The sequence below is a fragment of the Miscanthus floridulus genome, unplaced genomic scaffold (genome assembly GCF_019320115.1).
Source record: "Miscanthus floridulus cultivar M001 unplaced genomic scaffold, ASM1932011v1 fs_786_2, whole genome shotgun sequence".
Taxonomy (NCBI): Eukaryota; Viridiplantae; Streptophyta; class Magnoliopsida; order Poales; family Poaceae; genus Miscanthus; species Miscanthus floridulus.
In genome coordinates this window covers 1,444-13,885 of record NW_027097270.1, presented here as the reverse complement: position 1 = coordinate 13,885, position 12,442 = coordinate 1,444, and the positions used below count along the sequence as shown (strand labels likewise).

Here is a 12,442-nt window from a genome sequence, read left to right as displayed (position 1 = left end):
TGCTGCAGCTACACTTTCGCATGGCATGGCACGTCTTCTTCTGTTCAACGACTGGACTGCACAGCGATAACGGCTCAGTCTGCTTTTGTGTCCTCGTGGATCCAACAAACGCCAATTTTGCCCTCACTCCCTCAGCTGAAACCCAAGGGTCGCACAACATTGGACCTCGTCCGACGGCTACAATCGCGCTAGGCGCCAGGCGCCACGACCGGCCCAAAGGCCACGCCACGCGCGACAAACGGTGTCCGCTCGGGCAGCCCCCGCCCAAAAATAGCCCGCCTCCGCAACCATATAAACCCGGCCTCGCCACCCCGTCCCTCACCGCACCACAGCAAAGCACAGAGACACCAATAAGCGTCAAACTCGCCACACAGCCAGCAACCACCAACCCGAGAGAGCTAGGCACCGTACGTCCATACCCATGGCTCGCGCTAGCGTCGTCTTCGCCATCGCTGCTCTCCTCTTCGTCGCCATGGCCGTGGCGCCGCTGGCCGCCGAGGCGAAGGAGTCCGCCGACGCCCCCGCTGCCGACGCGCCGGCCGATGGACCCAGCGCGCCGGTGGGTGCCCCTGGCCCCCAGGGCGTCGATGGCCTGTCAGGCAACGAGGACGACGACGATGATTCCACCAACTGAGGCCGGCCGAGCACGTCGTCCTAGCTCGGTTCCGAAGACGAATGGTCCGGTTGAATTTGGAACAGGACATGGAAGAAAAGTGAGAGCAATGTTGTTTGAAGTGAAGCCATAATAATGTGTGGTCGTCCGTGGATATATATGTTCTTGCTCTCCCTCTTTTTTTCTTTCTGTTTGATTTTCGATGTGTTATCTTGTTCTTAGCAACTAATTGTATCGACTCTTGGTATCAAGGACTCCAGAATTTATCGTTTCTGTGTTTATGAGCCACTGAGAGTCTGAGTCTGAGTCTGAGACGGCGAGCGATTCATCAGTCATCATTCATGTGCATGCTTGGATCACGATGATAGTTTTAGGCTTCCCTGCTTTCCTCTGCTGCACAAAAGGCCGCCTTCTTGTTCCTCTGTTCTCAAATAGTCAAATTCCATTTATATTTCTCTTTAAAATCAACGCCATACTGATTTCCCTAGCTCTGCAATTTGCGTGGATTTTATGGGGGATTATCTACACTCCATACTTCATAGAGCCTTTTCTGGAGCTCTTACACACAACTCAGCCAAAATGCCATGAGCTCGTAGCTACCCCGCTTTAACAATATATGGTATCTGTTTTTTTTTCATATCTGTGGTATTTCTTATATATATAATAATATACATACCAAATTATAGTGTCAAACATTACTGTTCCGTATGCGTGCAGGGCGTGTCCGTCACTAGTTTGTCCTAAAAAAATGCAAATCTAAAAGCATTCTTGATTAAAGTGTCAAAGTTTAACCAAGTATATATAAAAATAAAAATACTAATGTTTTTGACATCAAATGAGTGTACTATATAAATATATCTCATAACACATCTAATACTACTCATTTGATGTAAAAAATTATTTATATTCTTTATATATAAATAGTTAGATTTGAGATATTTTAAGTCGAATACTGGTTTTTTTCTAGAGGGAGTGAGTACTAAAAAAAACCAAAGGGACGAGTCATGTGTCATTGTGAGGCCGGAACAGAAGTAGGATGGTAGGGTAGCGTTTGATTGAGAGTCAAGGTGGATGGGACGGTCCCGACTCTGTTTTCTGGATGGGATGGAGACGAAACAATTTCAATTTCTGTTTGGTTGAAGAAGGATGGGACGAGCTCATTCCCTTTTCTATTTGGTCTGGGGACATCAAAAGTGAGGATGGGACGGAAACGGAAAATTTTCAATTTCTGTTTGGTTGAAGAGGGATGGAACGAACCCATTCTTTTTTCTATTTGGTCCAGGAACATAAAAAAGGGGATAACAAGTGGGTTCATTTATCAGTTTTTTTCTTTTTCTTTTTTCTTTCTTTTTCTTTTGTTCCTAACGCACAGGAATTTCCGCCCCGAGTCCCGTCAGAATTTCCGTCGCGGCCCCGACACGGCGCCCCGCGCTCGCTCGCTCGGCACTCGCCCACCCGCGCGCCGGAGTGAGCCCGCAGAAGCACACTGCCGCATCGCCCGAAGAAGCCCCGAACCGCAACGCGACCGCAACAAAAACCAGCCGACGACCGACCGTTCGTATTCGTACAATCCTAAAAGAAGGGAAGGAGAGCAATGCCGGTGCGGCGGCCCAGGAAGGGTGACCGCCGGATCGACGCGGCCATCGACCACTTCGCCGCCATGGGCTACGCCGCACACCACATTAGATCCGTCGTCGGTGGTCTTGTCAAGGTGATTTTCGATAGGTCTCTTCTTTTTCCCCCCTGCAAGCAGCGTCGGGCTATGGCGGCACCGTAGGGTCTGGGTTTCGTGTTTCTCCGCGGATCGATCGGGGGTTCGAAATCCGCCTTTTTTGGTGCCGTGAACAGACAGCTGCAAGGCATTCTCTTGTGTTTGCGGCGATCGGCGCTTCAATTCGAGTCTGAATGAATGAATGCACTAGCTGATTGATCAATTGTGGTTTTCTCTCTGCTATGGGTGTAGGTGTACGGGGGGCCTAGCCCTGATGTGTGGCGCCTACTGGAGGAAGGCTCCTACCAGGTTGTGCAAAACAGGCTCTTCGAGATCGAGGAAGAGCAGAAGCAGAATCAGGACGCGCAGCTGCAGCAGCAGGATGACCAGCAAGTGGAGGATGAGCCTCCTCAGGTTGGGTGATTCCTCATTTCTTTTTGTTGTCTCTCTCAAATTCTCACTTTCTCATTTCAGAACAACATGCCCAATATGGATCGTTTATTGCTCATACTCTGAAAAACAAGAACCACCTGGTCTCTCCTTATCGAAAGACCCATTCATGGTTTGCCCAACATGTCTACTCAAAGACCCATCATAAAAAACCACCTGCTTCTCCTCTTTCTCGATCTCGAAGAGCCTGGTTTGCCCACGACCGAGCAAGAGAGAAGGCCTTGCTCAGTTTTACCTAGTTTCAATTGTGAATTATAGACCATAATATTTAGCAATTCGAATAAGAGGAGATTTGGACGTCTGAATCGTCCTGCAAACCAAGACACATCTTTTGTCCGTTACCATTCATGCCCTGATGTCCCATTGTATCCGCTCTTATCACTTCGTTGGTACCAGTCCAAGTCCCACCTAACCAGGGTTAAGTGGGGGACTTTGGATAATAATTTTTTTTTCAAGACCTCATGTTAGAGGCGAATGTCATGGACCTACCTAGTGTCTAACAGCCACGCTCAGTTAGAGGCAAATCTGTTCAGTCTTCCTTAAGGTTGGAGGAATAATAGGAAAGAAGAGAGGAATTATAGAGAGTGGTTAGCCAGGGAGGCTATTTATCTGTAACCCGTATTAGAGGCAAGCCCAAATTAGAAGGAAAAGCCTTCTCTCTTGCTCGGTCGTGGGCAAGGCCTTTGGCCGGCCCCCTCTCCCTCTCAACCCGATCCGCCACCATAACATCCGATATCATAGATGACAGGTCTGATGAGGGCAGCCGAAGGTGCCATTGACGCTGCCGCCGGATCCCATCTCCAAAGGCGCTGGCCGACCTCGCCCAGCAGATGGCGTCTCTTTGGGCGCACCTAGAGGCCTTGGAATCCTGACCGTCGGCGACCACCACCACCATGCCGTCGTTGTTCCCCTACGGCTTGCCGGCGCACCCCTCGTCATTCTTCATCAGAAGCCCTCCTCTCTTCCATGTGCGGTGCGGAATAGTAGGCATCCAATGAGAAGGCATGGGTCACGGGCTGACGCGCACCATGTAGTGCCGCTGCATTCCGCAATCAACTGCTGCGAGGGTGCCTCCACTGGTCACTATTGCGGCTCGACCACCGTTGCCGCCTTCTCGGTGATGCGCATGCTGACTAGAGATGGCAATGGGGACATCCGCGACGAGGAGGGACACCCCGTCCCCGTCCCCGATTTCCCTCATTTTCCCCGCTCCCCGGTCCCGATCCTTGTCTCGGGGAAGACTTTCTCTCGTCCCCGTCCCCGATTGGTGTTTCGGGGCCCCGACAGGTCTGACATCCCCGAAGCGAAGCACGTCCATTCAGAGCAGAGGATTGAGGGGAAGAGGACCGCAGGAGATTGAATCTGAGAAGGACGGAGGAGCAGTCGAGCTGAAGACTAGAATCTGGGAAGGATGGATGAGGAAAAGGGGGTCGAAGGAACACTGCAAAAGCAAGAGCAAGCATCGTCATGGGAGGAAGGACAACATCACCTTGTACTTGGGTGTCATAGTGTCAGTGTCGAGAGCTCGGCCACTGGTGCGTCGCAGAGTTGCATGGAGGTAGATGACCGCGACTTCGTGGTCGCAAGGGCGACAGAGAAGGCGAAAATGGCGGCTACCGGTGAGAGTCTGGGAGAGGAGCAACGATGCTAGGGTTTCACGATATATATATCAGTGCTATGGGCTTGGGCTGAAAGTACTCTTGCTGGGCTTCTTTTGGCCTATCTTCTTGGCCCCCCGGCGAATTTCAGGGAATGGGAGCTGTAGAATGTCCCCGCCCCCGCTTCACCCGTCGGGGCTAACTTTTGGCCCGTTAAGCTCCCCGTGGGGAGGAAATTTGGCCCATTTTGATCCCCTAATGGATGAATTCCTCGTTGGGTATCGGGGATCATGGCCCCGTTGCCATCCATAATGCTGACGACGCAGACAAGCGGAGCTCTATTTTCCTCGGCAAGATGTGTGGCTCAGTTGAAGACTTGTGCCTAGCTCATCCGTTCGGATGGGGCTGGGTCTGTGCTCGTGGCTTGGGCTGGATGTGGTGGCCAAGCTGCATGGGCTGCTGTGCTCTTGTTTCTTCAAGACTTCAGCCCATCTCCATGGCATTCAGATGGTTATACGTGTGGCATTATTGCGTTCAGACGGTGTCCACCTTCCATTGAGGAGGCCGCCAAAATAAAGAGTCCAAATCTATTTTAGGTCGAGAATAATAAACTGAGCCGAGATGTAAAAGGCTTGTTTTTAAGTGTTAGGTTTGTGCCGAGTCAAGTTATTGTTATGAGCTTGTTAGGTTGTAGCTCGAGGACGAGCTGCTTGTGCAGGGGTGGTGTTAGAGGCGTATGTTGTCATGCGGGGCAAGAGATTCACCAGTAGAGCAAAGAAGGAAAACCCTTCCCTCTTGCTTGGCCGTGGGCAAGGCCCCCGGCCAGCCCCCCCTCTCCCTCTCAACCCGTGCTGCCACCATAACAAGCAGCCGAAGGTGCGTCGCCGCTGCCGGATCCCATCGCCAAGGCGCTGGCCAACCTCGCCCAGCAGATGGCATCTCTGTGGGCACGCCTAGGCCCTGCAATCCCGATCGTCGGCGGCCACCACCACCATGCCGCCGTTGTTCCTCCTGCGGCTGGTCGGGCTTTGGGACGACAGCCGTCTCCATGGCAGATTCGAAGATGAAGGTGCCTGCTAGCGTGTCGGCGGGTGCAGGAGATGCACGATCTGCAGCTGATTCAGCCCCAGACCCTTTCACAGCTTCTCCAAGTTGCGCATCGCCATGCGGAGGACCTTCATCTTGTTCATCACATCAGGGATCTGGGGCATACGCCCCCCCTCCCGGCGACAGGCAGCCAGCATGCTGCATTGCTGTTTCCCTCGCGGGCTGCGAACTCAGAGTCTGCGGTGGAGGCGGTTGGGGAAGCGAACCCTTCCTCGCTGTTCTCCATTGGAAGCCCTCCTCTCTTCCCTGTGCGACATGGACTAGCAGGCATCCAGTGGGCAGAAGGTGCACACTGTGTAGCGCCGCAGCATTCCGCCATCGACTGTCGTGGGGGCACCTCCGCTGGTTGGTGTTGCGGCATGGCCACCTTGCTGCCTTCTTGGTGATGCGCATGCTGACGGCGCAGACAAGCGGAGCTCCATTTTCCTCGGCAAGATGCGTGGCTATAGTTGTTGTGCCTAGCTCTTCCATTCGGATGGGGCTGGGTCTGGGCTTGTGGCACGGGCTGGATGTGGTGGGCAAGCTACGTCGGCTGCTGTGCTCTTGTTTCTTCAATACGTCAGCCCATGTGCAGACTGCTCCATGGGATCCAGGTGGTTATATGTGTGCAATTATTGCGTTCAGACGATGTGCACCTTCAATTGAGGAGGCCGCGAAATAAAGAGTCCAATCTATTTCATGTCGAGAATCATAAAATGAGCCGAGACGTAAAAGGCTTGTTTTTAAGTGTTGGGTTTGTATCGAGTTGAGTTATTGTTATGAGCTGGTTAGGTTGCAGCTCGAGGACGAGCTGCTTGTCCTGGAGGTGTGTAGTGTTAGAGGCATATGCTGTCATGTGTGGCAAGAGATTCACTTGTAGAGCAAAGAAGACAAGCTCAGCAAATCAGGAAAGTGGCAAGATTGGTACCAAATTGAGGGCAATCCTGGGCGCACCATTAGCTGGTGCAAATTTAGAAGCTTAGCATGAGTGATTGAGACAGAATTAAGTGGTGATTGGGCTGCCTAATGGCTATGTATACCGTGAGCTACCATGAGAATAAGCAAGCAGGAATTAGAAGGAAAATCCTTCTCTCTTGCTTGGCCGTGGGCAAGGCCCCCGGCCGGCTCCCTCTCTCCCTCTCATCCCTAGCCACCACCATAACACCTCACAGGACACCTGTGTATTTCCATGTTAAAAAGAAGTTGTTCATACAACCATTGCATATGTGCAGACTTAATGGGTTGGTAGCTTAATCCAGGAGAAAAAAAAGATGCCATACTGTAGCTAGAATGACCAAATAAACTGAGCAATTTAGTAAAATATACTGACATCTTGCACACACTCCTAAGTGCTGCAAGCAACCTGCTTCACCTATCCTCCACTGCAAGGCTTCTTCTCTATGTTTTATATCTAACTGAGATTGTGCCACATTTTGTTTGACAAACTATTCTGCTCTTTATCTCTTTCCAAGCATGCAAAATCATCATTGTATCAATATGGTTGGTGGGTAGTTCTGGAAGAACTGATTTCACCACCAAATAACTTCGAGTTGGTATTAATTTTTGTTTCAAGCCAACAATCTTACTTTGTATGTGTCCATGAACATTCGAATGCCTAAGTATGCAACGTGAACCAGTGTAAATGAAAAGTTTTATATCATGCTAAAGTAAATATAGTGATCATTTTGTGTTTGTATAATAATATGTCTTGGATATCGCTATGTTTTCAGGGCCATTAAGTCCCTTACACTACAATGATGATGCCAAAGTTGATACTGGCACAATGCAGCAAACTGAAAGTTAACCAACTGTCAGTCTGTTGTTTCCTCTAACTAAAGACCTTTGGGCCATTATTCATTAATTTATGATTATGGTTTCTGTTGTCATCCAATCGACACATGTTGCATGTTGTGGAATTCTCAAATAGGATGATATAAATTTCAACACTGGTAGAATGCAGAAAACTAAAAAAAAGAACAGTAAACAAACTGTCATGCCATAATACAGACCTTTTTCTCTAAGCAGAAACTCCGAGTCATAATATACGATTATGATTTATGTTATCTACTTGATGATGCATATGCATGTTGTGAAATTGCTAATGGGCTCAATTCAATATGTTTTGTACATTTGTAGCACCAAGAACCAGCAGCAGACGAGGCAGTGGAAGACCCTATGTTCATTGAACCACAAGATACCATATCAATTTCAAATGAGGCACCAGCAGAGACTAAGTCAGCAGATAAGGAAGTGGAAGACCCTATGTTCATTGAACCACCTGCTCGTGAGGCTGCATTGCCACTTAATGCTGCTAGAAGGATTGGTCCAACGCTACCCTGCTATGGATGGCTTAGTGAGTCAGAAGATGAGGAAGAGGAACAACCTACTGGTCAAAAACATGAGGTGTGTGTTCTAAGTCCAGGAGAGCGAGCCCAGTAGATGGTATGTGCACCCTATTACTATGCTATTGTTGAGTTGTTACTTAAACCAAATTTCTATAAATAGTCAACATCTTGAATTTTATTGCCACCTCTGGGGGTGGACGCACGGGCTCAGGAGCCCTTGACCCTCGGAGGCCATGGGAAGCTTTGTCTTCTTATGTCATGCCTTGGACATGACCCTGTCAGGGGAGTAATTGGTAGAGGCAAGCCTAGTAATTGGCCTCGGGCATCGGTAGCTTGGGGCTTGTCTTCTTATGCCTGGGCCTTGGCTAACATCATTAGCCGGGCTAGAGCCAAGGGCTAGGCCTAGAGGTGCCGTAGATCGAGAGCCCAAGTCTTGAGGAAGCCTCAAGCCCCTGGCAGATGCTGCGGTCAAGTCAGGCTTGGCCGGGTCTCTCTACCAGATGGTACACGCGAGCGTGCCCGACAAGCATAGCCTCCTAGCCCCTGAGTGATATTACAGGGGTCGTACATGGGGTCTTCTTCGTTTGAGTACCATTGGATCCAAGGCTTAACATACCTGTATGTTAGGATCTTGTCACCACTCTTTCCATATCATTTTGATTTTTGCGCCCACGTTCCGCAGCACACAATAGCTTGTGAGTGGGCACCATTATGCCATGATGTGATCAGAGAAGGCAACCGCTCCCTAAGATCGTGCACAGAACAACCCACCGCGACCATGACCCTATGTCATGCTTAGGAAACCCACTCTTGGGCTGGTCCTTTGAAGGGCTTGAGGCCACAAAAGGGATAGGGGCAGGGAGTAGATGGGCCCCTACAACTCTAATTGGCGGTGCAGAGCCAACATGACCATCTCTCTCTATGTTCGAGTCATCTGCTTCAAAGTCACCTGAGTTAACCCCCTTTAGGGTGAAGGCGTCTTGCCCTCTGATCGCTATGGAGGCAGTCGAAGACCGATGGGTTTGACAGCCAATGATTTATGGAACGTCTCTCGATGAGGCACACCGATTGGGGAGGATATCGGGTCCCGCTCGAATTACTCATTGACACTGATGAGGCGTACCGCTCCAACCTGCATGGTTACGGTGGACATGCCTCTCCCCACGTGGGGTGAAATGAAAACCTACCTATAACAAGGCAGCACGACCTCTCAAGGTCGGCAAGGACATTAGGGGAAAATGGAGTCAGGACCCCATGACCCCTCGAGAAGTCAGGACCAAGTCTTGACCTAAGGCTAGTTCTGGGGACTCATAAACTGACAGAGGTCTACGACCCCTCTAGGAGAGATCAATGAAATAGATGGACATGGTAACACAGCAGAATCTTTGTCGATAGAATATCGTTGGCAGTCCACCAAGGGGTATCCCGCTGATGGTAGATTGATCGGCAGAGGAGCGTGTAATCAAGAACAAGAAGGCAACAGAGACACACGAGTTATACAGGTTCAGGCCGTCAGTATGACGTAATACCTTACTCATGTGATCTGTTGGTTTGTATTAGCTATCGTATGATTTGCCGTGATTTTGTAGGGGGTCCCTGCCCACCTTATATAGTCTGGGGGGCAAGGTTACAAGTCGGTTAGATCTGAGAGATAACCAAAAAGTAATAACAGATTACAAGAATCATGGGATCATACGTATCCTAATAGATCTCGTAACATCTTCAGGATATCCTCCCCATGCCTTGCGGGAGGCGCTGAGCAGAATTGTGCCCTGCAAGGCTCCTTCTTGTGGGCTAGGCCACCCCTAGAGGCATAGCCCATGTGGCCTGCCGTGGGTATCCAGGGTCGTACCCCCCATAGCTAGTCCCCGAGCGCCTTGTATCCGTTGTGCAACACCGTCTTGAGCTTTTCTGAGCAGGTGCGAACCAAAACTGAGCTGTCCAAATCATGGTTCGACCACCATAATGAATCACCGAGCAGTTGTGAGTAGCTGCCGAGCAGTGTGCAACATCACCGAGCAATGTGTTCCGAGCACGGCTTGACATAAGGGTGTAAGGGGCTCAAGTCCAAAATTGAAAATTCCTGCGCGGTAAAATGAAGTGTGCCCACTTAGAGTCCAACCACGAGGGTAAAGATACCTTGTTTTAGCTTTTAGAGGCTCAGAGTCTTTCAGAAGAAACAAACACATTCACCGTAAGGTGAAGTGTGCCCACTTAGTCCCCGAGCCTGACAGTAGGTGATGTAGTCACGTGGTGCTAGGCTCAGAAAATAGTAAGTCAGCCGAGCAGGGAGCCAGCCCCCGAGCATAGCCTCGAGATGAAAAACAAACACATTCACCGCAAGGTGAAGTATGCCCACTTAGTCCCCGAGCCTGACAGTAGGTGACGTAGTCACATGGTGCCAGGCTCAGAAAATAGTAAACTAGCTGTCGACAGAATATCATCAGCAGTCCACCGAGGGGTATCCCGTGATGGTAGATTGATTGGCAGAGGAGCATGTAATCAAGAACAAGAAGGCAATAGAGACACACGAGTTATACAGGTTTAGGACGTCAGTATGACGTAATACCTTACTCCTATGGTCTATTGGTTTGTATTAGCTATCGTATGATTTGCTGTGATTTCATAGGGGGTCCCTGCCCACCTTATATAGTCCGAGGGGCAAGGTTACAAGACGGTTAGATCTGAGAGATAACCAGAAAGTAATAACAGATTACAAGAAACACGGGATCGTGCATATCCTATCAGGCTACATGACATCTTCCCGATATCCTTCCCATGCCTTGCGGGAGGCGCCGAGCAGAATCATGCCCCGCAAGGCTCCTTCTCGTGGGCTAGACCGCCCCTAGAGGCGTAGCCCATGTGGCCTGCTATGGGTATTTGGGGTCATACCCCCCACAGCTAGTCCCCGAGCGCCTTGTACCCGTTGAGCAATGTCGTCTTGAACTTTCCTGAGCAGGTGCGAACAAAAACCGAGTTGTCTAGATCATGGTCCGACCACCATAACGAATCGCCGATCGGTTGTGAGCAGTTGCCGAGCAGCGTGCACCATCGCCGACCAGTGTGTTCCGAGCATGACTTGTCATAAGGGTGTAAGGAGCTCAATTTTAGAATTGAAAATTCCCGCATGGTAAAATGAAGTGTGCCCACTTAGAGTCCGACCACGAGGTTAAAGAAACCTTGGTTTCACTTTTAGAGGCTTGGAGTCTTTTGGAAAAAAACAAACACATTCGCCGTGAGGTGAAGTGTGCCCACTTAGTCCCCGAGCCTGACAGTAGGTGACGTAGTCAGGTGGTGCCAGGCTTAGAAAATATTGAAATAGCCGAGCAGGTTACCAGTCCCCGAGCGTAGCCTCGAGATGAAAAACAAACACATTCACCGCAAGGTGAAGTGTGCCCACTTAGTCCCCGAGCGTGACAGTAGGTGACACAGTCACATGGTGCCAGGCTCAGAAAAAAGTAATCCATCTGAGCAAGTAGCCAGTCCCCATGTGTCGGGCGTAGATATCGGATAAATCAAACCGTGGAGAAAAAATCAGAGTAATGGTTGTGCAGCATCGGGTGCTGAGCCTCATTAAATTGCGGAGAATGTGGTGAACATTTGGCGGTGATAAATGAGCGACGTGGGCTACTGTTACGTGACAGCCCAACTTGCGGCCCATTAAACTGCTTTGGTGGAGTCAAAATAGCGCTAATGGCGAGAACGGTTTCCCAAAAACCCTCAGGCGCAATGAAAGCTGGAGGAAGTGCTTTATAACTGTGCCACCACATACATCACATCCTACCTCACTCAGTTTGCCTTTCTTCCTTCATTCGCAAACCCTACGCTCTACATTCCGCACCATCACGAGCACTCGCCTCCAACCCAGTTCCAATCCGGAGAAAATGGCGCTGAAAAAAGGAGCCACAAAGCCAAAGAAAGTGGCCACCGGAGCCAGCCGCAACAAGGAGTGGGTGTCGTCGAAGACGTCGGCGGCGGATCTCGATAGGATGGTGGCGGCAGGCGTTCTCCCAGACCGCCTCACTGCTGGATGGCGGCCAGCTAGTGGTGAGCCCTTCCTGACACCACATACTGATGAGGCTATAGTATTTGAGGATTATTTCTAGTGAGGATTAGGGTTTCCTGTCCACCCCTTTCTGAGGGATCTTATGGAGTTTTGGGCGATTAGCCTCTGTAATCTACATCCCAACACCATTCTGCATGTTTCTATCTTTATCCATTTATGCGAGGCGTTTCTCGGTGTTCTTCCACACTTCAACCTCTTCAGGCACCTGTTCTGTCTGAAGAAGAAGGGGGTAGCGGTTCCAAGGTGGTCGGCGGACATGTACCTGCAACTCAGGGATGGGATGGCCAGCGAATATATCAGTGTATCGCTAAATACCTCCCTTAAAGGTTGGAATGTCAGATGGTTCTATATCAAACAAAGTCACCCAATGATTCGATGCGACGTCCACCACATCCCGGTTAATCATATTAACTGGTCAGAGAGACCCAACAATGCTGAGATGGAGCAGGTAATGGAACTGCTAGACTTGATTAAGGGCATTGAGCTTAGGCGTGAACGGGTGGTGGCTAGCTTCATAGTGTAGCGCATTCAGCCCTACAAAGAGAGGGCCCACCCGGCATTTGACTATAAAGG

General features: G+C 50.1%; 1 protein-coding gene across 1 annotated transcript; it reads left to right on the top strand.

The window, feature by feature from the left end:
* The first annotated feature begins 1,621 nt into the window (after positions 1-1,621).
* On the top strand, positions 1,622-7,897 carry LOC136533094 (uncharacterized). Its single transcript, XM_066525663.1, has 3 exons — positions 1,622-2,324; positions 2,577-2,738; positions 7,595-7,897. Exons 1-3 carry the CDS (start codon positions 2,208-2,210, stop codon positions 7,895-7,897), a joined length of 582 nt encoding a protein of 193 aa, XP_066381760.1. The 5' UTR covers positions 1,622-2,207.
* The last annotated feature ends 4,545 nt before the right edge of the window (positions 7,898-12,442 follow it).

Coding starts and splice junctions, on each gene's coding strand:
- LOC136533094 (XM_066525663.1), top strand. CDS start 2,208: ATGCCGGTGCGGCGGCCCAGGAAGGGTGACCGCCGGATCGACGCGGCC. Junction 2,325..2,576: donor TCGTCGGTGGTCTTGTCAAG/GTGATTTTCGAT, acceptor CTATGGGTGTAG/GTGTACGGGGGGCCTAGCCC. Junction 2,739..7,594: donor TGGAGGATGAGCCTCCTCAG/GTTGGGTGATTC, acceptor GTACATTTGTAG/CACCAAGAACCAGCAGCAGA.